Source organism: Microcebus murinus, chromosome 6 (genome assembly GCF_040939455.1).
Source record: "Microcebus murinus isolate Inina chromosome 6, M.murinus_Inina_mat1.0, whole genome shotgun sequence".
NCBI lineage: Eukaryota > Metazoa > Chordata > Mammalia > Primates > Cheirogaleidae > Microcebus > Microcebus murinus.
The window spans coordinates 433,132-454,048 of NC_134109.1; the positions used below are offsets into that span (position 1 = coordinate 433,132).

Genomic DNA, 20,917 nt, shown 5'->3' on the forward strand with positions numbered 1-20,917 from the left:
TCTGTGTTCTCTGCTGCCTACTTATTCCAGTAGAGTAGTGGCTTTATCTATATGACCAAGGTATTAGAAAAAACTCAAATACCAGTCAGTATCTTATTAAACATGCAAGCTTTGGTAAATGTATTCATTGGAATGTCACTCATTATTAATAACTGGACATGCTGTGCTTGGTAAAAACTACAACATTGTTGCATTCACAGTAATTTATGTTTAATAAGAGAAACCAAATTACATGATTCTACTTTTATAAATTCCAGAAAATGAAAACTAATATAAAGTGACATAAAATAGATCAGTAATTTCCTCTGTGAAAGGCAGGAGAAGAGAAGGGAACAAGAAGGAGAAATTTCAGAAAAAGCGTAAGAGCAAATATTGACAAGAATTGAATTGTTCACTGTCTGGCACATAGTGATGACTATGTCAACATTTATCAAGTGTGAACTTTAAATATGTGGGTTAGCGTATGTCGTTTGTATCTAATTAAAGTTAATGCAAGTAAACAAATGGATGATTTTGCAGGGAAAGCATGAAGACAAGACAGATAATGACACATTCAACAGTAGAGACTTTGGAAATCACATCTGTCTTCAGCCTGCATGTTGGGGAACCCAGGACCTCTCAATATATTTAGATAAACACTAGAATGTAGCAGGATCACAAGTGTTCCCACTCGAGGAAAGGGGCTGTGAAACCACCAAAGGCATGGCAAGTTCGACCCTGGAATTGTTGCAGGAAGAAGTCAGGTCCAGTGGGGAGGAACACAGGCCTAGAAACCAAAGCTCACTCTAACTAGATGTGAACTCTTAGATGCATCATATAGAGACTCCAACCTGATGGGTTTGCTTTTACATATGTAGATGGAGAAAATGTGGACACCTACAGATCAAGATTAATGTTCGAATAAAAATTAGATATGCTAATGTTAAATAATTGTTATTCACAGTCCCATCACTCACTATCCTCCCTAATGCGTCCCAGTCCCATCCCAGAGCTTACTATATAGCAGAGGACATGGAAATAGGGCCTGCCCTCTGCTATTGAAAACCAGCCCAGCCCTCTCCCTGCAGCTCTGGGAGAGGAGCCCTTGCCCCAGCATCCCCAGGTGCTCCCATTTGGTGAACAGAACTGAACGTAAAGAAACACTATGGAGTCTGGGCTGAGCTGGTTTTTCTTTGTGTTTCTGTTAAAAAGTAATTAATGGAGAGCAAGAGATATTGGGTGTGTGAGTGGATTTCAGTGAGAGAAACAGGGTGTATGTGACAGTTTCTGACCAGGATATGCCTCTGTTTCAGGTGTCCAGTGTGAGGTGCAGCTGGTGGAGTCTGGGGGAGGCTTGGTCCAGCCTGGGGGGTCCCTGAGACTCTCCTGTGCAGACTCCAGATTCACCTTCAGCAGCTATGAAAAGAATTGGGTCCACCAGGCTTCAGGGAATGGGCCAGAGTGGGTCTCAGCCATTATACCTGTGGTAGCACAGGCTACACAGATGCTGTGAAGGGATGATTCACTATCTCTGGAGACAACAGCAAGAACTTGCTGTATCTGCAAAAAAACAGTCTGTGAGCCAAGGACACAGCCTTGACCTTCTGTGCAAAAAGCTCAGTGAGGGGACATCAGTGCAAGCCCAGAGAAAAAACCTCCTGCGTGGGCGCACGAGGCCACTAGGGGGCGCACAGTACACAAGGAGCAGAGTCTGCCTAGGGCAGGTGCAAGTGGAGGGTAACAGCTGGTTTCCTCTCAGTGTTCTGGCTTCCTATCCATAAAAAAATTTTCTCTCGGAAACTTCTCTGAATTTATGAGTCTGTGTTTCTCTCTGCAGTCTCTGAGTTAGACATGTTTGTGGTAATGAGAGAAAATATTCTCACCTGTACAAAATGCAGTGAGTTGCTTCCAATTACTTTGTCTTGTGCCCAAATGTGCATTAATTATCAACCCTTGGGAATAATTATCAAAATCAATACAACATTATGTTTTGCATGACACAATGCTGCACAGAACACAGAAATGAAAGTTCCTTCTAGTCAGCTAGCAGGGTAAAGTGTTTACGGGACATCAGGGGCAGAGGGAGTCAGCATCCCAAGCAAGACAAGGAAGACCATGTGATTGTCTGTGTCCCAGCACCAGGCTCACAATGTAGATTATATCTGACACAATTTAAGGGCAGAGGAACCCCACCAACATTTATTGTAGATGTTGACATTGATGGCATTAGACACATGCACACATGTACACGCACATGCACGCACACGCACACTAAGTGAACATGGGAAGGTTTAGTCCCTCCACTACTGAGGAGGGACTGCAGAGCACTGCAGGCTCCTCAAGAGAGTCCAAACTGGCTTCATATAACAGTAATGGAGACTGGCTGAGGTTTTCACAACAGTTCCCTGACAGGGCAGGGAGGGGGCTCTCACTTCCAGGAAGGGTCTGGTGAGGTTTGACCTCCAACAGCTATCTCATGAGGAAGCATCTGTGATTCTTCGCTAGAATTCCCATAAGTGGAGCAAACAGGGAAGATGAAAGACATGCCTTCAAATGTCAGCGGGAAGACATCAGCTAAGAGACTGGCACTTCTTTTTCACTCAGCTACTGGGTTTCAAAACAAGCAAAAAAATAAAAAATAAAAATAAAAGAAGTTTAAAAAACATTAAAGGCAGTCAGCAACCAGGTTTGCAGAAAAATAGAAGATAGTTTATGAGATGATATTAATAATAATTAAGTTGTGTAGGAGGAGAAATTAGACAGGGATCCTGGAAGCATGTCATGAGTGAAACTTTTTCACTCTTCAAGATCATTAGCTTATCCTAAAGGTCGTGGGTCAGCTGTGGGCTTCAAAATACCAGAAGCTTCACAGATTCTATGAAAATGCTCACTTTGGCATCGTCTACTGCAGTAGCCAGAAAATACCCAGAGTTCTCAATGGATGCTGTCGTTCTGAAATATGAACCCAAGAATTGCCTCCCTGTAATTTCACTACATATTATATTAGAACTCCTTACTGATATTAGTTCTAATGTGGCTAAAGTGAAGTGCTCTGATATTTCTTCTAATATATACAATGTCCGGGTTGAACTTGTTGAGAGACTTTTAAAAAGATGTTGTAAAAGGCAGCCTGCATCTGTGGGTGATATGAGTGGGTATGACACATGGATTTCTTTAAAGTTTTTTTTTTCCCTTCCATGAAGTAGGGAGAATGTTAGTACCTGTGGTAAAATCTAAGTGTTTGATCTCTCCAGCTACCAAGACATCGGGTAGTAACTGATGTGTCCTCAAGGGAGGGGACTGTAATGCCACAGTGCTAATGGTAGGACCATTGGCCAGAGGAGTTCAGGATTCTCTTAAAATTGTGACATTTTGAACTTAATAATGTCAATTTGATCAACATTCTCAGAAGACTTTTAATGAATGGATGGTGTGTTACATGAATAATGGTAATGCCTTACAAGCTTAGATGCATTTATAGATGAGGTCAAGGCTGCTTTTTCTGTGTAATGATATTCTACAACACTTGTTTAGCTCCCATGCTGCTATTTATTTTTTGCATGATTTCCAAAGTTATATTTGTCATATCTCTAGGACTTAGAAGTTTACCTGAAAGATCCATAGCTTGTTATTCATTTTGATAGGGTCTCCAGAAGTTGTGAGAAACCCTTTTCTTTGCACAGTATACCACGTTCATGCATTATTGCAAAGACATGAATTTAATTCCAGTTTTGGATGATCCACAAGCTCTAAAAAGTGCAATGACTCTTGTCATCAAAGTCCATTTTACACCAGGCTGAGCACTATATGCTAATGAAAAGTTTACATTAGTAATATGAATTACTGGTTATCAACCTCCAGCTTTATTATATGGGGTGATTCATACCCCATAGAAGTAGCATTAATTTGCAGTCACACCAAAAGTGTATGAGTGTACCTTTCTCTTCACATACATGCCAGCATCTATTAGTTTGGGACTTCTTGATAAAAGCCACTTAATTTAGGTGATATCTCATTGTGATTTGGATTTGCATTTCACTGATGATTAGTGATTTTCTGAATTTTTTCGTATGTTTATTGGCCATTAGCCTGTCTTCTTTTGAAAAATTATTTTCATGTCTGCTGCACAGTTTATAAAGAGTTGCTAGATTTTTCCGCTCCTAATGTGCTTGATTACTTTGTAGATTTTGGTTATTAGCCTTTTCACATATATACAGCATGTAATTATTTTTTTCCAATTCTCTAGGTTGTCTATTTTCTCTATTGACTGTTTCCTTGGCTGTGCAGAAGCCTTTAGTTTAATCACTTCTCATTTATTTATTTTTACCATTACTGTGATTGCCTCTGGGATCTTCTTCATAAGTTATTTTCTTGGCCAATATCTAGAGATTTTCTGACATTTTATAGTAAAATTCTTATGGTGTCTTGTCTTAGATTTAACTCTGTTATCTATCTTTAATTAATATGAGTAAGTGGTGATAGATATGGATCCTGATTCAATAGTCTTTATGTGGCTATCCAACTTTCCCTGCACAATTTCTACCAAAAGAGCTGCCCTCCAGGAAGTACTCAGAAAAGTGTTACACATGGCTCAGCACAATAGAAACACACCAATATAATTTAATCCAGAAGCTAAAAGTCAAAGGCCAGATACAACAATGTCTCAAGAAAGAAACCAAAGCAACAAAGTTTGACTAAACAGGTTGAACAGAAATCTGCCCCACTTATCAAGTTTTTCAGTAAATGTGAATGAGGAGAACTGCCCACTAAGGAGACATAGGCTGGCCAAATGGGTAAATACACACAAGCCAAGTATCTTTTGTCATCAGGAAATACATCCAACACACAGATTTGCATTCAGACCAAAAGTGAAGGGATAGGAAATCATATTCACGGAAGCAGAAGCCTAAAAAAAGCTAAATAGCTATTCTGATTTCAGATTACTCAGTCATGAAATCCCAAAAAGTACTGAAAGACAAAGATGGTAATTATATAATGGTTAGGGGTTCAAGTCAACAAGATTATATAACAATTCCAAATATTTATGCACCTATATATGGAGGATGCATATTAATAAACCAAATCCTACTTGGTCTAAAGAAAATGGTGATCACTAGCACCCTAAAAGCTACAGACTTCAACACACCTGTAACAGAAAAAGAAATATCCAAGAAACAGAAAATGAACAAAGAAAGACGCAATGGACTTAAACAGAATGCTAAAACAAATGGGCCTGACAGACAGTTACAGAACATTCTACACAGAATCCACTGAATATAAATTTTTCTCCTGAATTCAATGAACAAATTGTATGATTGGCCATATGCTATGCCACAAAACATGCCTCAAGAAATTTTAAAAAGTTACAAATTATACCACCAATCTTCTCAGACAAGAGTGGAATAAAATTAGGAATAATGTCTAATAGAAACACTCATATCTAAACAAATTTAAGGAAATTAGACAACATACTGGTGAAGGATAATTGGGTTAAAGAGGAAATCAATATGGACATGAGAAGATTCTTTAAACTAAATGATAAAGGAGACACAAGTTATCAAAATCTGTGGGACACAGCTAAAGCAGTTCTGAGAGGAAAATTTATACCCATGAATGTATACATCCAAAATACAGAAAGATCACAAATCAACAATCTCATTAATCACATCAAACCACTCAAAAAGGATGAGAAAACCAACCCAGAACCCAGCAGAAGAAGAGAAATAACCAAGATCAGAGCAGACTAAATGAAATCCATAAAAAGATTGCTGAAAGATTAATGATATTAAAGATTAATTAAATTAAAAACTAATTATTTGAAATGATAAGCACAATTGACATGCCTCCTGCTAGATTAAGCAGAATCAGAAAAGAAAGGACTCTAATAAACTCAGTCAGGAACTACAAAGGTGAAATTACAACTGATACCATGGAAACACAAAATATCATCTCTGAATAGTATAAAAACCTCTAATCACATAAACTCGAAAGTGTAAAGAAAATGCACAAATTCTTAGAAACACACATACTCCCGAAGCTCAATCAGGAAGTAACAGAACTCCTCAACAGGCCAATATATAAAGTATTGATATTATAGAAGCAATAAAAAATGTTCCCCTCCCAAAAGAGAACAAGTGTGTTTCACACCTGGATTTTACCATACTTACAAAAAAGAACTGGTACCTATCCTGCAGAAAGTACTCAACAACACTGAGGAGATAGGCGAAATCCACAACACATTTTATGAAACCAACATCACACTGATACCAAAGACAGGAAAAGACTCAACAACAAAAAAGAAAGCTACAGACCAATAACCCTTATGAATATGCATGCAAATATTCTCAATAGAATTCTAGCAAACTGAACTGAAGTGCTAATCAAAAATAATCCATCATGACCAAGCAGTATTCATCCCAGAGATCAAAGGATGGTTAAGCATACACAAATCAATAAAGACAATTCATGACATACATAGAACTGAAGAAAAAAAAAAACATATGATCCTATCAATACACACAGAAAAATCTTTGACAGAATTAAGCACACTTTTATGATAGTATGCTTCACAAAATAGGCATAAATGGAACTTACTTCAAAATTATAAAAGCCATGAGATACAAACCCACAACCAACATTAAACTGGAAAAAATTGAAAGAAATCTCACTTAGAACTGGCTTCTAAGACAGGGTTGCACTCTATCACCATCTTTATTTAACATACTGCTGGAAGTCCTAGCCAGAGCAATCACACAAGAGAAGGAAATCAAGGGCATCCAAATGTGCACAGAAGAGGTGAAAGTCTCACTTTTTTAGATGATATCTTACATTTAGAAAACTCCACAAATTCTGCCAAGACACTACTGGAATTGATCAACAAATTCAGCAAAATCTCAATTACAAAATCAATGTACACAAATCAGTAGCATTGACATACACCAACAAAAGTCAATCTGAGAACCAATTCAAACGCCAATCACAATAGCAAAAGTAAATTAAAGTACCTAGGAATACATTTAAATAATAATGTGAAGGACCTGTACAGGGAGAATTAGGAAACACTAAGACAATAGCAGAGGATACAAACAGATGGAACATGATACTGAGCTCATGTATTAGCATAATCAATATCATTAAAATTCTAAACTGCACAAAGTCATCTACACATTCAGTACAATTCCTATTAAAATATCAATATTATTTTTCACAGTCAGTCCTTAAAAAAGTAATTCTATACTTTGTATGTCAAAAGAGAAAATGCCCTATAGCTGTAGTAAAACTAAGCAAAAAGAACAAATTGGGAGGCATTATTCACCAGACTTAAAGCTACACTACAAGGCTATTGTAACCACAACATCATGGTACTAGGACAAGAATAGAGACATAGACAAAGGGAACAGAACTGAGAACCCAACATAAAGCCAATCTAATATAACATCTAATTTTTGACAAAGCAGGCAAAAATATACACTAGGGAAATAAATCCCCAGTCAATAAATGGTGCTGAGAAAATTGAATAGCCACATGGAGAATACTGAAACAGGATCTGCTCCTCTGACCTCTCACAAAAGTCAAATCACAATGGACAGCAGACTTAAACCTAAGGCATGAAACCATACCAATTCTAGAAGAAAATGTTGATAAAACTCTTATAGACATCAGCCTTTAGAATGATGACCCAAAAAGCAAACACAGTATCAAAAAAAAAAATAAATAAATGAATGGGACCTAATCAAATTATAAAGCTTCTGCACACTGAAGGAAACTATCACTAGAATGAATAGACAACTCACACAAGGGGAGAAATTATTTGCATGCTATACCGCTGACAAAGGGCTAATAATTATAATCCATATAGTAATAGAATCAAACAGCACCTTAATAAGTGGGAAAAGGACATGAACAGAAAATTTTCAAAAGAAGATAAACTAATGGCCAAGAAACATAAGAAAAAATGCTCAACATCGCTAATCATTAAGAAAATGCAAGTCAAAATTATAATAATATATCACTTCACTCCATTGAGAATGGCTTTTATCAAAATATGTGCACCATCTGGGGGATGGTCACCTTGGAAACTCACACTTGTGGGGGAGGGGAGGAAAGGACATTTTTTGAAACCTTAAAATTTGGTACCCCCATAATACTCCAAAATAAAAAAAAAATGTTTCCAAACAACAAATGTTGGCATGGATGCAGAGAGATAGGAACACTTATACACTTGAGACATCTGTGGTTCTTTCCATCTTTTGGAAGTTCTCAGATGTGGGTGTCTCGTGGATGCAGACATAAAGATGCGAGGGTTCTGCCACAAAGCACATGGTTCACTAAGGTCTCTGCATCTCCAGGAGTCTTGTCCCAGGTGCAGCTGCAGGAATCATGCACTGGACTGGTGATTCCCTCACAGACTTTCCCTCCTCTGTTGGTCTCTGGGTTTTGGTGGAGCTGGATTCAGCAGGCCCCAGGGAAGGGCTGTGATGGATGGGGCACGTCAGTAGTACAGGTGACAGGACCTCTTATCCATCCTTCAAGAGTGAGTCACTGTCTCTGGAAACACGTCCAAGACCCATATCTCCCTTCAGCTGAGCTTTCTGCCTATGAAGGACATGGCTTGGTATTACAGTATGAGAGACACAGTGAGTGTACATCAGTGTGAGCCCAGACCCAGGCCTCCCTTCAGTGGTCCACAGGACCTTGGGGGTGGTCACACCCACTAGAGAGACTCAGGATCTCCAGGGAGTCCAAAGGACCACCCAGTCCAGGCCCATGCCCCCAAAGAATATTCAGAGTGGTAACAGAGGAGTTTCCTCACAGGCACAGAATTTTCCTTTTTCAAAAGAGAAATAAAAAATGAGAATTCAACAAGCACTGCAGATGTTTGTATGAACATCATATCCTATGGGAACATTTGCCTATCTCAATAAGGCAGAGACACACATTTGAAGAGGGCATTTCTAGGGTTGTAGTGATCTTAACATTGAGAGAACAGAGAGGTGACACACATATCCAAGAATAAGTCTCCCTCATCAGGGCAGAGACAAGGCCTGGTCTGTGTGTGTGATAGGGAAGCCTTGGGTCAGAGACTGTGGCTGGCCGTGGATCCAAGATCATCCAAAATCCACAAGTAAAGGTGAAGAATGGTGGGCATTCACCAAAATGATGTAAATATTGAACCAATTTTTATTTTATAGACTTTGAAACAAGAAACAAACTTATCCAAACCACAATTTCCTAAGCCACGTGACGAAAGATGTGAGTTACTCCAGAACACAACGTGCTTGTTATGCTGCATGAGATCAGAAGGGAAGGATGTTCATTGAGACCTGTGCCCTGAGTCTGGTGCAGATGGACTCCCTGGAGGAAAGTCATTTGCAGAGTATTAACATGATAAGAGAACTCTGCCTCTTCCAGGACGCTCCTTTCCTCCTGTATCTCCCATGAGAGAAAATAATCAATAAGGTCAGAGAGTAAGGGGAATAGTCCAGGTCACTATTCCCAGGGAAGGGAGTAGAGCACAGGTTCAAATGACCTCTATTACTAGGGGCTCCTGGTGAAGTTCAAAGCCCAGGGGCAGAGGATGACTGAGTCATTAAAGTGTAGTCATAACAATATCTACCCTTCCCTTCCCAACGCTTCCTCATCCTATCAGCATGATGAGAGTGGTTGGAAGCTCCGTGTGTGATGACAGAGTCTATCTGAGCAGGAAAACTTAGGGAAACCCAGTCACACAGGGGGATAAAACCAATGTCACTAGCTGAACCTGGACCCTCTGACAACTACATGCTCAGCACCCCCCCTCATCCTCAGAGTCACTTCTTTCTCAGCCTTTGTGGTATTTGCAAAATTTCTCTTCTCCTCATGGTAATATTCAACATATGCTTGTGAATCACTTGGGTTCATCAAGGATCAGAACCAGGGGGACTCAGGTCTCTCCTGCAACGAGCTGGGTTTGGGCAATTTCAGGGGTGACTAAGAAGTGCCTCTGTCCCTGTGTCAGACGCAGGGCCTCTAAGCCACTGGGCAGGAGGTCAGGAAGGAGAGATAACCAGTAGGCTGTCACATGAGGATGGACAATGCCACCTTCCTTTTGGTGAGGAGGGACTGCAGTGGAAGTCTGGCCTCCCTCATAGGGCAGAAACAACACTCACCAGGCTGCTGCCCTACCCAGAAGCTGATCCCGCTGAGCAGCACCTGAGCTGGCTAACAACTCCTCTTCTCAATTATCAGGACCTAACTTCCCTCAATTGTGGCTTCTCATGGGACCCCCAGTCCCTTGCTCACAGCCCTGCTAGTCTCCATAGTGTCCTGGGCAGCAGTTAACTGAGGATACCCAGCGTCTCTGAATTTACATGGCCTCTGTGGCTAGCACAAGTGAGTTCCTGGGCACAGCTTCTGTTTGGGGCCAGACACAGCCCACTCCTCTGAGTAGGACACACTGGGAAGTCACATGGCATAGGACCTTGCTATGGGATGGAGTATCTGGGACCTTGGTGAAATTATCTGAGTCCTCCTCAGGCCACCTGCTCAGCCCAGGGGAGACACATGGGCCCATGGGCAGCATCCTCTGAAGCCTGGCAGACGTGTCTCCTCAACTGTGCTTTTGAAGTGCACTTCTTATGTTCCTGAGACTCGAGAAGTGAAAACACTAGTCAGTCACCCCGTGGAGTCCACCCGCCCAGATGGGAGAGTAACAAGATATCACAATAGGTGCCCAATGGGAGAAGGGGTGGATGGGGCCCCTCTCAGACCGTGGTTCTCAGGGACTCTGACCCACCCACCTGTCCCTCCCAGGTACCATGTTCCAATATCAGCTCCTACTTCTGATCCTCAAGAACATCTTGTCCAGGTCTCCAGGACCCAGCCCTCACACTCCTGGCTGTGTCTCTGAGAGGTGGACCTGCTGTGCTGCAGGGCCAGTGCGGTCCTCCCCACAGTCCAGACACCTCGGTGATGGCTCCACTAACTGCACATGACTTGGCCAGGTGTGAACTGCGGTGCCAAACTTGAACCCTACGCAGGGTCATCTGCAGGGTCCCCCTTGCTGGGAGAACAGACAAACTCACAGCGTGGGCAGGTCCCTTTCTCTAGTTATGAGGTTTCTGCTGTTGTCTGTCTGACAAGGGCACATACCCAGGCCCAGGGTCAGTGTGCCACATGCAGGGAAGAAGGGAAGTGTCCCTCCCATAGCTGTGAACTCTTGCCACAGTGTGTGTGTGTGTGTGTGTGTGTGTGTGTGTGTGTGTGTGTGTGTGTATGAGTGTGCTGCAGGATTAGCAGTGTGGTGGGTTCTGGGCCATCACCATTAGCTGTGTGTTAACATGTTCTCTGATATGACATTTAACCAGGGGAACTTAAATGAGATATGAGCGCCTCCAAAGCCCCTGAGGGTTTCGGACCCCTGTGTGTGTGACCATACTAGGGCATGTGGTGCTCTAGGGAAGGGGCTCCCTGATGGTTTCACAGAGTCTTTGCTGGGGGCCTCCCTGCAGTTCCCTGGGTTTAGAAAGGCCAGTTCATGGTTTACAGTGAAAAGCACATGCTGTCTGTGAAGGAGCATGTGATCCAGGGCACAACCAGGTCACACTGGGCTGGGACACAGGGAGGAAGATGTTCCGAGAGCCCAGAGGGAACCTCCCCTGCAGGTAGGGCTTGGCTTCAGGGGACGTGCAGGAACACCAGCACAGGCTGCCGCCCAGCAGGAGATGCACAGGAGGCTGGGATGGGGTTGCTCTTGGGGACTGAGTATTCCTTTTTGAAAATGTATAATAATAAGTTTATATGATATGTTGACATTTGTATGAATATCCTACTCAGCTGTGAGTGTTGATGTAACATAGCACTTTAATGAAAGCCACATTTACAAAGGGTCTCTAGCCCTCCTACATGTGTTACGAGTAAGCAGCTGGAGGCAAGGGAAGCTTTTTACATATAACTGGGTACAATATATCAAGAATTTCACTGATCCAAAGAAAAAGATATTCCTGTGTCAAAGCCCCTAGATGGTGCTGGATGTGTCCATGCAATTCACATGTGGGTTCACAGTGAATAACCTGTATTTGGGGCTTGTTTTTCAGTGGGAGGACCTCTGTGCACATACAGTTCAATGGGGTTGCAGGAACGCCTGTCCTCAGCATCTCCCTGATGTTGTATGGCCCACATATCCTCATGTTTCTCTTTCTTATACTGGGGCAGGTCTAGGGCTATGAAATGCCCTGCCTCATGAATATGCAAACTACCCGAGGTCTGCTGAGCTAAATACAGCTATGCCTATGTCCTGAGAGCATCACCCCACAGCCACGTCCCCCCACTGGAGAAGGCCCTGAGAGCTCAGCTCCTCACCATGGACTGGACCTGGAGGATCCTCTTCCTGGTGGCAGCAGCTACATGTGAGGGATTCCCCAGTCCCAGGGTGAGGAAGGGCCTGGAGCCAGCCAAGGTGGGTTTACCCACTCCTGTCTTCCCTGCACAGGTGCCCACTCCCAGGTCCAGCTGGTGCAGTCTGGGGCTGAGGTGAAGCCACCTGGGGCCTCCGTGAAGGTGTCCTGCAAGGCTTCCGGATACACCTTCACCAGCTACTATATGCACTGGGTGAGACAGGCCCCTGGACAAGGGCTGGAGTGGATGGGACGAATCAACCCTAACAGTGGAGGAACAAGCTATGCACAGAAGTTCCAGGGCCGAGTCACCATGACCAGGGACACGTCCACGAGCACAGCCTACATGGAGCTGAGCAGTCTGAGACCCGAGGACACGGCTGTGTATTACTGTGCGAGAGACACAGTGTGACAACCCACATCCCGAGGGGGTCAGAAACCCTGAGGGAGATGCAGCTGTGCTGCGGATGAGAAAATGATGAGGATTGTTAGGTTTAAATTTTTACAATATCGGTTAATTGGTTGAGGAAAATGAATATTTGACACATGTATACATTCTAATTATATTGTAAAGGTTTCATTCGGTTGTCACTGTATCAACAGAATTTAGAGAATGACAGAAGACTCCAGTTAATAAAGCTAGTACAAGCATTTCTACTGAGTTATTATTGTCAACATAAGTTTTAATATCAGTTGGATAAATAAACTGAAGTAAGAATCCTCAGGTACATGGTACATGCCTTTTAATACATAATAAATGGCCAAAATGTCTCCCAAAATGTCTTTCTTAATTACTTTAAATGAAATTTATTTTATGGTAGTTTTAAGTTCATGGTAACTTTGAGAGAAGGTACAAAGTTCTCATTTACACATGGCCTGCACAGCCACAAACTTCCCCACTGTCAACATACTGCAACAGATTCATAAATAGATTATAATGGAGGTACATTGACACGCCATAATTACACCAAATCTACAGTTTACATTTGGTTTCACCCTTGGTGTTGTCCCTTCTGTGGATTCTGACTAATTTATACTGATATATATTTGTTATTCTGGTGCTGTAATTTTTCAACTCATCTGTTTAAATTCCAAGGAAAGCAAACAATGGTGCCTAGGAAAAGAGGCCGCTCTAGGGAGGGTAGAAGAGGTTCAGCAGCTCAGGAAGCTGAGCCTGCCATGCTGAAGACATGCAGTGCGTCCTACACAGCATGCTGTGCTGGCCTGTGCCCTCCTCAGAGGTGAAGGACCCTTTCGTGTCCTCTGCAGAGCAGAGAGAGCCCAGGAGCCATCACTGCCTACTGCCCTACTGCGTTGTTGTCCCCCGCAGGGGAGGCACTCATGACTGCCTGCCCCATCCTAGGCCACGCTGAGAAGGGCAGGGCAACAACTCTCTCCCCCAACAAAGTGGCATCAGGGGATTGATGGCAGGAAGGTATTGAGATTAGGAATTATGAGACAGTTGAGGGACGACAATTCGGTTGACTGCTCTGAGGTATTGAGCACATTGAAGTGTAGGTGTGAGACCTTCCTTTGCTTTTGGCTTTAAGTAATTTCAGGCAGCTGGGGAGTGGGTTGCTTTCATCAATTAAAGTATATTGGAACTTTAATAAGTTTTATCCAAACTTTTATATCATGTCTATGGATATTTTAGCTTATTGAATAGAAAATATATTATATAAAGATATTTTCTTGGTTTATTCATAAAATATGATAGAAAAGTCAATGGTATAAACCAGATAGACACATTTGTTTAAGAATACAGAAATATATGCTGTGAATGTAACATTATAATCACTTTGGTAAAGTCTCTTTAACTTGAAAGTGCATCATTTAAAAGTAGCAAGGAATATTATTCGTCTTAGCCTCATGTATAACAATGAATAGCTGAGCGTTGGGAAAAATCTCCCCGTACTAAGGTGTTGCCTCCAAGGTTCAGCTGCAGGAGTTGGGCTCAGGGCTGATGAAGCCATCACACAGACTCTCCCTCACCTGTGTCATCTCTGGAGTTTTCACCACAGCTGTGGTTACCGCTAGAGCTGTACCTGCCAGCCCTGAGAAAAGGGATGAGACTGGATCAGGAGCATATGTTATGAAAGGAGCACAAATTACAATGTGTCCCTCAAGAGCTCATTTGCCATGTGCCAGTCAATGTGCCAAACTGGTTGTTCCTGCAGCTGAGCTCTGTGAGCACAAAGGACAAACCAGGATTCACTGTGGGAGACATAATGAGAGGACATCAGTGAGCCCAGTCACAGAGCTCCCTGCAAGGGCTCTTGTGGCTGCCAGGGGGCGACCGGAACCCACTGAGCACAGAGCCAGCCCAGGGCAGGTGCATGTGGAGAGTAAGGGCTAGTTTCCTGTTTGGATTGTGGCTTCCTCTGCATAAAACGGTCTCCTCTGGGAAACTTCTCTGAAATCATGATTCTGTGATTACCTCTGCAGTCTAAGTATTAGAAGCCTTGGTTTAATAAGAGAGAATCATTCTCAGCTGCACAGAGTACAGATCATGGCTACAGTTCTCTCCTGACCCTAATTGTAAATTAATTGTCAACACTGCTGAATAGTCCATAACTCTATGAACATGCTCTGTTGGACTCAGCAGTGCAGCACAGCGTACAGCAGGGTAAGGTGCCTGGGGGACATACGGGGCAGAGGGATTCAGCATCCCAAGCAAGGGAAGGATGGCCCTGTGGGTTGAGTGTCACAGCACCAGGCTCATGGCACTGACTGCTGTTGGCACCAGGTGAATGCAAAGACACTCCATCACCACTTTGAGTGATCTTGAGTCTGATAAGGCTACACTCACACCTGGTGAATACAGAAACTTTCTTGCCTCCACTGTTTCAGTACCAGGTGGAAGCAGGACGGGCCTCTCAAAAGGGGGCAGAATGGCTTATAGAGCAGGAAAGGAGAGGTGCTCAGTGTTTTCATAATGCACCAGTGGTGGGGGCCGAGTGTGGGTTTCCTCTCACAGGAAGGAACTCGTGAGGTTGGAGCTTCCCCCTGGGATCATGAGGGAGAACCTATGGTTATTTACTGTACCTCCACTGCAGGGAAAAGGAGAAGGGAGATGAACCTTCAGTGGTAAGTTGTCAAACATCAAAAAGTCTATCTATTCTATTGAATAATTATATTCAATAAAGTGGACAAACTGTTAAAGGTCCAGTAGGTGTTGGCAACAAGTGAGTCTATAGAATATGAAAATGTAACTGATGATAGCAACAGTAGTGATGATGACACACTGCACAGGAATTTTAGTCCGATATTGTGGATGGAATCTGTCCAATGTGTAAGACCATCAGCTTCTTCTGAAAGTTTAGGGCAGCTGTCTCCATCCACAACTCAAAGAACCCCAGGATTCACGACCACCCTCATTTCCACAGTCTACACTGGACGAGCTTCCCAGTGTGTATGACTCTGAGTTGATTGTGTCGTTGTGACACATGAATCCAAAGGTTGAGCCACTGGAGGTTCACTGCCATACTTGCTCAAAGTACCATTAAGATTGGTTCCTGTGTGGATAAAGAGTGGGTTCACACCCTCTTTGGTGGTCTTTACAACAGACACAAGGCAGTGTCTGGCAGTCTTAGGAAGAAAGTAAATGAAATGAAAATGAAAAAGTAAATGATAATAGATGTAGAGAAATTTCAGCCTCGATCTATGGACCACAGGAATAAGTTTAATACCTTAATTACTTTTAGCATTTTGCCATGCATGCAATAGGGGAAAGGCTAGTGTTGTCATTGAGGGAATGGACTGTAATGCCATAAGTGCTGACGTTTGACCAAGGGAATTCAAGATGGCCTTTATGTTTTTTAATTTTAAATCAAGAATGCCATTTTTCCACATTTCCAGAAGAGTTGATAGGATTGACAATATGTTGCATGATTCCTGGTAACATGTCACACAGTTACTATTGTGGATGGATATAATGTACATGCCTCCCACATTTGATATTAAAGTTGGTTTCCTACATACTGGAACAGAAAGTCCAGAATCTTTTGTATCCACTGTGAGAACATAGCCTTTTGCCATGAAATCACTTTAATACCTCAAGTATCTCTACAGACAATAAGTAAAACATATTAAATACCATGGAAGAATTCCCATCAAGGGGGACCTGGATACTGGGTTTATACTGGTCATGTCTCACCTTTTTTGGTTTTCTCAGGGTTTTGTTGTTGAGTGGTTAAAAAATGACCAAGAAATAACATCAGCTGCCTTTTAGGATGTTTCCTCACAAATGTTGATTTAAGATGGTAACAAACGTGCATGCTCCACATAGAGCAGTTTAATAGTTAAATGTAATTAATATGCATATATTATACACTATCACATAATTCTCAGCTGTTCTGAGAACACAGATCACCTGAATAAAACAGATACTGGAAAAGGTCAATTTTTAAAAATGTAAAACTAGGCACTAAATATTGCTATGTTTTAACTACTAGTTTCAGTCCCTCTGGAGAATATCATTTGCAGGTTTAGATAAGATAATTTGCTGTGATAAGACAGCCTGCATTGAATAATGATTTACTACAGTATTTTCCTTAGTTTCCATGTTATCACTTTTTGCACTGACCTCAATCTTAATATTAAGTCTCTGGAAGGTAGAAGTGCATCCAAAAGTTTGTTCTTTCCCACCTACAGTGTATAAGTGGTTGCTTTTTTTTTCTCTTGTCCCTTCTAAATTATTATATGTGGCTGTTTTCCCAGAATCTAAAGACAACAGACTGTAACTGACTAAATAACTAAATAACTGAAAAAGTAACTGACTAATGACTACAACTAGAAGAAACAAGAATTCTGGATGTTGGAGTCTCTCCAGGTTTGGGTAATTTGAAAGTTATTTTATGCAGGTCTTTCTATTTTTTTTCATCAATTTTTACATTGACATATCCAGAAAGCCAGCTTCATTCTTATCTTGACACATGATGTAGGAACAAAAAGAAAATATAGAAAAATGAGCCTTAGTTTGTCAGCAGTCAGCTATAAGAAAAAAAAGTTTAAAAACATTTATCATTCTGCTTAAAAATATTAGTAAAAATTAGTGAAAAAAGAGATAAGGGGGCAATATTGGTGGACAGCAACAAAATCTACAGAACATTAAAATAATATTTTTAAGTAGAAGAAAATAGTGTTAGGAAGAAGACTATGATGAAGACAAGGAGAAGGTTTCTTCTACGTCCACCAGAGACTTCAGATGGCTCCAGTGAACAGGTTTCTGTTTCCTGCTTGGCCTTATGTTTGCATCTTGTGCTCTTCTGCAGAGGTCTGTCAATTTCAGCTCTATCACAGGCAGTCCCCTGTGATGTCCCCTGACAATTGTCAATGCGTGGAAGGGGTGGGCTGAAGTAGGATTCTCTGCCCTTCGGCAGAGCTGCATTTCTAGTGGGTTGGTGACCCTGGGTCTGGGAGCTGCCTCTAGGTGTCCATGTTCCTGCTCCAGAAGAGCTGATGGTCCAGGCATTGTTGTCCATTCTCCTGGGGTAGAGTGTCCCTGCTTGTCCCTTCTTGTTCTCTCTCACAGCTGCAGTGCTTCTTCCTCAGTGTCTTTACCTTCCAGATTTGCTGCCCTTCCCTGTAGATCGAGGCTTTTATTCTCCAGGGAGGGGGAGCTGGCTCTGGACATAACCTTGGTGGGGACCCCTGTTTCCCTCCCACATCGTATTGGGTCCATCTGTGCCCTGAGGATGCCAGTTTTAGTGAGTTTGTGACAGATCAATTCTCAGTTCTATAGTGATGATGGGAAGATGGGTCTGGGTGTATTTCTGAAGTGTGTGCTCGCTCTCTCTCCAAGAGGGAACCTTCATGAGAGGGAGAGTTTTGTGACTGTCCCTGTTCTAGAGGACAGAGACAAGAGAAGAGGATTTCCCTTAAACACTTGAGAATTGAGAATTTCTCAATTCTCAATTGGCCATTGAGAATTTCCCAGCATGATGCCTTTACCATCCTGAGCTTCCAGCAGTCCTGTGCACACTGGCGGCTGCATCTTGCCATACCCTACATTATATATGGCAGCCTCTGCCACAGACCGCCTAGTCCCCTGGCTCTTTCACTTCCTGAATATGTCATGTCTCCCCCATTTCAGGTTAGTTTTTCGTCTTATAACATCAATTATCTGAAGTATTAAGTAATGTTTGCAAAATTTCCACTACTGCAGTTTGTTGTTTTCAAAGTTGGTCTAAGAATAAAATAAAAAAAATATGTTTCTCACAGTGTACATCTTCAAGCTGAGTAACAGATTTATTTGTAAGACCCAGAAAATTTAAGTCTTATATGTCAATAAACATCTTAACAGAAAAAAACACTGCAAATGTGTTCATTGGAATACTACCTCTTGTTACCATCTATGAATGTTTGATACACACCACAGCACGGCTATGATTTCTGGTCTTTATGCTGAGTTAATAAGAGTACAGACTACATTGTTCCATTTTTATGTATTCTAGAACATAAAAACTAAAATAGTTTAAAGAAGATCAACATCTGCCTCAGGGAATCATAGAAGAAGGTTAGCAAAAAGAAGGGAAGACAGAAGAAGAGATGGAAACATTACCAAGAACTGATTTCCTCACTGTCTTCATAATGATTATGGATATATCAATATTTGTCAATTGCACACCTTAAATGTATGAGGTTTTCCCCATGTCAATTATACCTCATTAAACTTATTTCAGATAAACTATAAAAATATTGGTAAGAAATCTTACAAAGATAATATGTTACATGTCCAAGTACCCTGAAAATTCAACAGCATCAACCCTAGTCCTCTGCATATGTTGGGGTAAAGTCTAAGTGTGGAAAATCACACATGTTCTCATTACAGAGCTCTTGAAACCTCACTAGGCACGTTCAGCTCTGTGCGGCAGTGGGATCATGGGTCAGGTGTGTCTATGCTGAGGAGCAAAGGCTCAGATACCAGAACTCACTCTTACCAGACGTGAGCTCCGGACACATTACGCAGGCCCTCGATGCTCTGTGCTTACTCTTGGATTTGTAACATGGAACAAACATGGACAGTCACAACATATGATCCATGCCCATGTGCCAATAGGAAATATGATGATGGATGCTAAGTATTGATCACATTACAATCTCACAAGAAGAATTTATATTGTATCAAATGTTAACCTTGTCATACACCTCCCTCCAGAACTCACTTGTGATCTGGACCCTGCACTATCCTCAAGTGTCCCACCCAGAACTTGCTATTAGCAGGGGACATGCAAATAGAGCCCTCCCTCTGCTGATGAAAACCAGCCCAGCCCTCACCCTGCAGCTCTGGGAGAGGAGCCCCAGCCCCGGCATTCCCAGGTGTCCTCATTCAGTGATCAGACTGAACACAGAGACTCACCATGGAGTTTGGGCTGAGCTGGGTTTTCCTTGTTGCTCTGTTACAAGGTAATTCATGGAGAACTAAAGACACTGGGTGTGTGAGTGGGTGTAAGAGCAACAGTGGGTGTGTGTCAGGCAGCTTCTGCCCAGGATGTGTCTGTGTTTGCAGGTGTCCAGTGTGAAGTGCAGCTGGTGGAGTCTGGGGGAGACTTTGTCCAGCCTGAGGGGTCGCTGAGACTCTCCTGTGCAGCCTCTGGATTCACCTCAGTGACTACTACATGAATTGTGTCCGCCAAGCTCCAGGGAAGGGGTGAGAGTGGTTTGGTTTTATTAGAAAAAAGGCTAATGGTGGCACAACAGAATATGCTGCATCTGTGAAAGGCAGATTCACCATCTCACGAGATGATTCCAAAAGCACTGTCTCTCTGCAAATGAACAGTCTGAGAACCAAGGACACAGCCACCTACTACTGTGTGAGAGACACAGTGAGGGGACATCAGCATCGCCCAGTCACACACCTCCTGCGATTATGAGCGAGGGCCACCAGGGGGCGTGTGGGCACAAGGAGCAGAGTCAGCCTAGGGCAGGGGTAGGGGATTATAATTGTTCATTTGCTGTCAGAATTTGTGGATTCTGCTCTAGAAATTTCATCCTGGGACCTTCTTTTGTGTCTCTGCACTTGTTACTGTAGTGTCTGAATTAGAAACATCTTGTTGTAGTGAATGAAGACATTCTCACCTGCCCACAAGGCAGAAGGTCACTCACATGAGCAGAAATCACCCTGCCATGATCACTTGGATCAGAGTCTTGAGGAGGCCCAAGGGAATCTGCTGAACGTTTTGGAACCAAACTCAGGACACAGACCTCAGTGGGACTCCCTGACTAGGACATCTCCCTGGTTAGGGCAGGTGGGAAGGGCAGGGGGATGGGTATACACACACCTAATAGAAGTTGTGTGCACTGTGTCAGGGATGGACACTCTTGAAGCTCTGACTTGGCTGGGGCAAAAGCAATACACTTAACAACATGCTTAACCCAAATACTTGCATCCCCATAATATGCTATGATGCTATAAAAGGAAGAGATCCATAAAATTCCTATTTTTACTTGGATTAGAAACACAGACCTGGTCCACACATCCCAGGGCTGCTCCGTGTCTAGGAAACTTTATGTCTAAACAGATGTGGAGCTAAGGACCCCAGACATGCATGGTGGCCATGTCA

The 20,917-nt window shown here is 42.4% G+C and overlaps 1 gene segment (V, D, J or C); it reads left to right on the forward strand.

Moving 5' to 3' along the window:
- Positions 1–12,276: 12,276 nt before the first annotated feature.
- Positions 12,277–12,765, forward strand: LOC142871423 (immunoglobulin heavy variable 1-2-like). The segment is given in 2 exon segments: positions 12,277–12,365; positions 12,449–12,765. Coding segments are annotated over 2 exon segments (363 nt in total).
- The last annotated feature ends 8,152 nt before the right edge of the window (positions 12,766–20,917 follow it).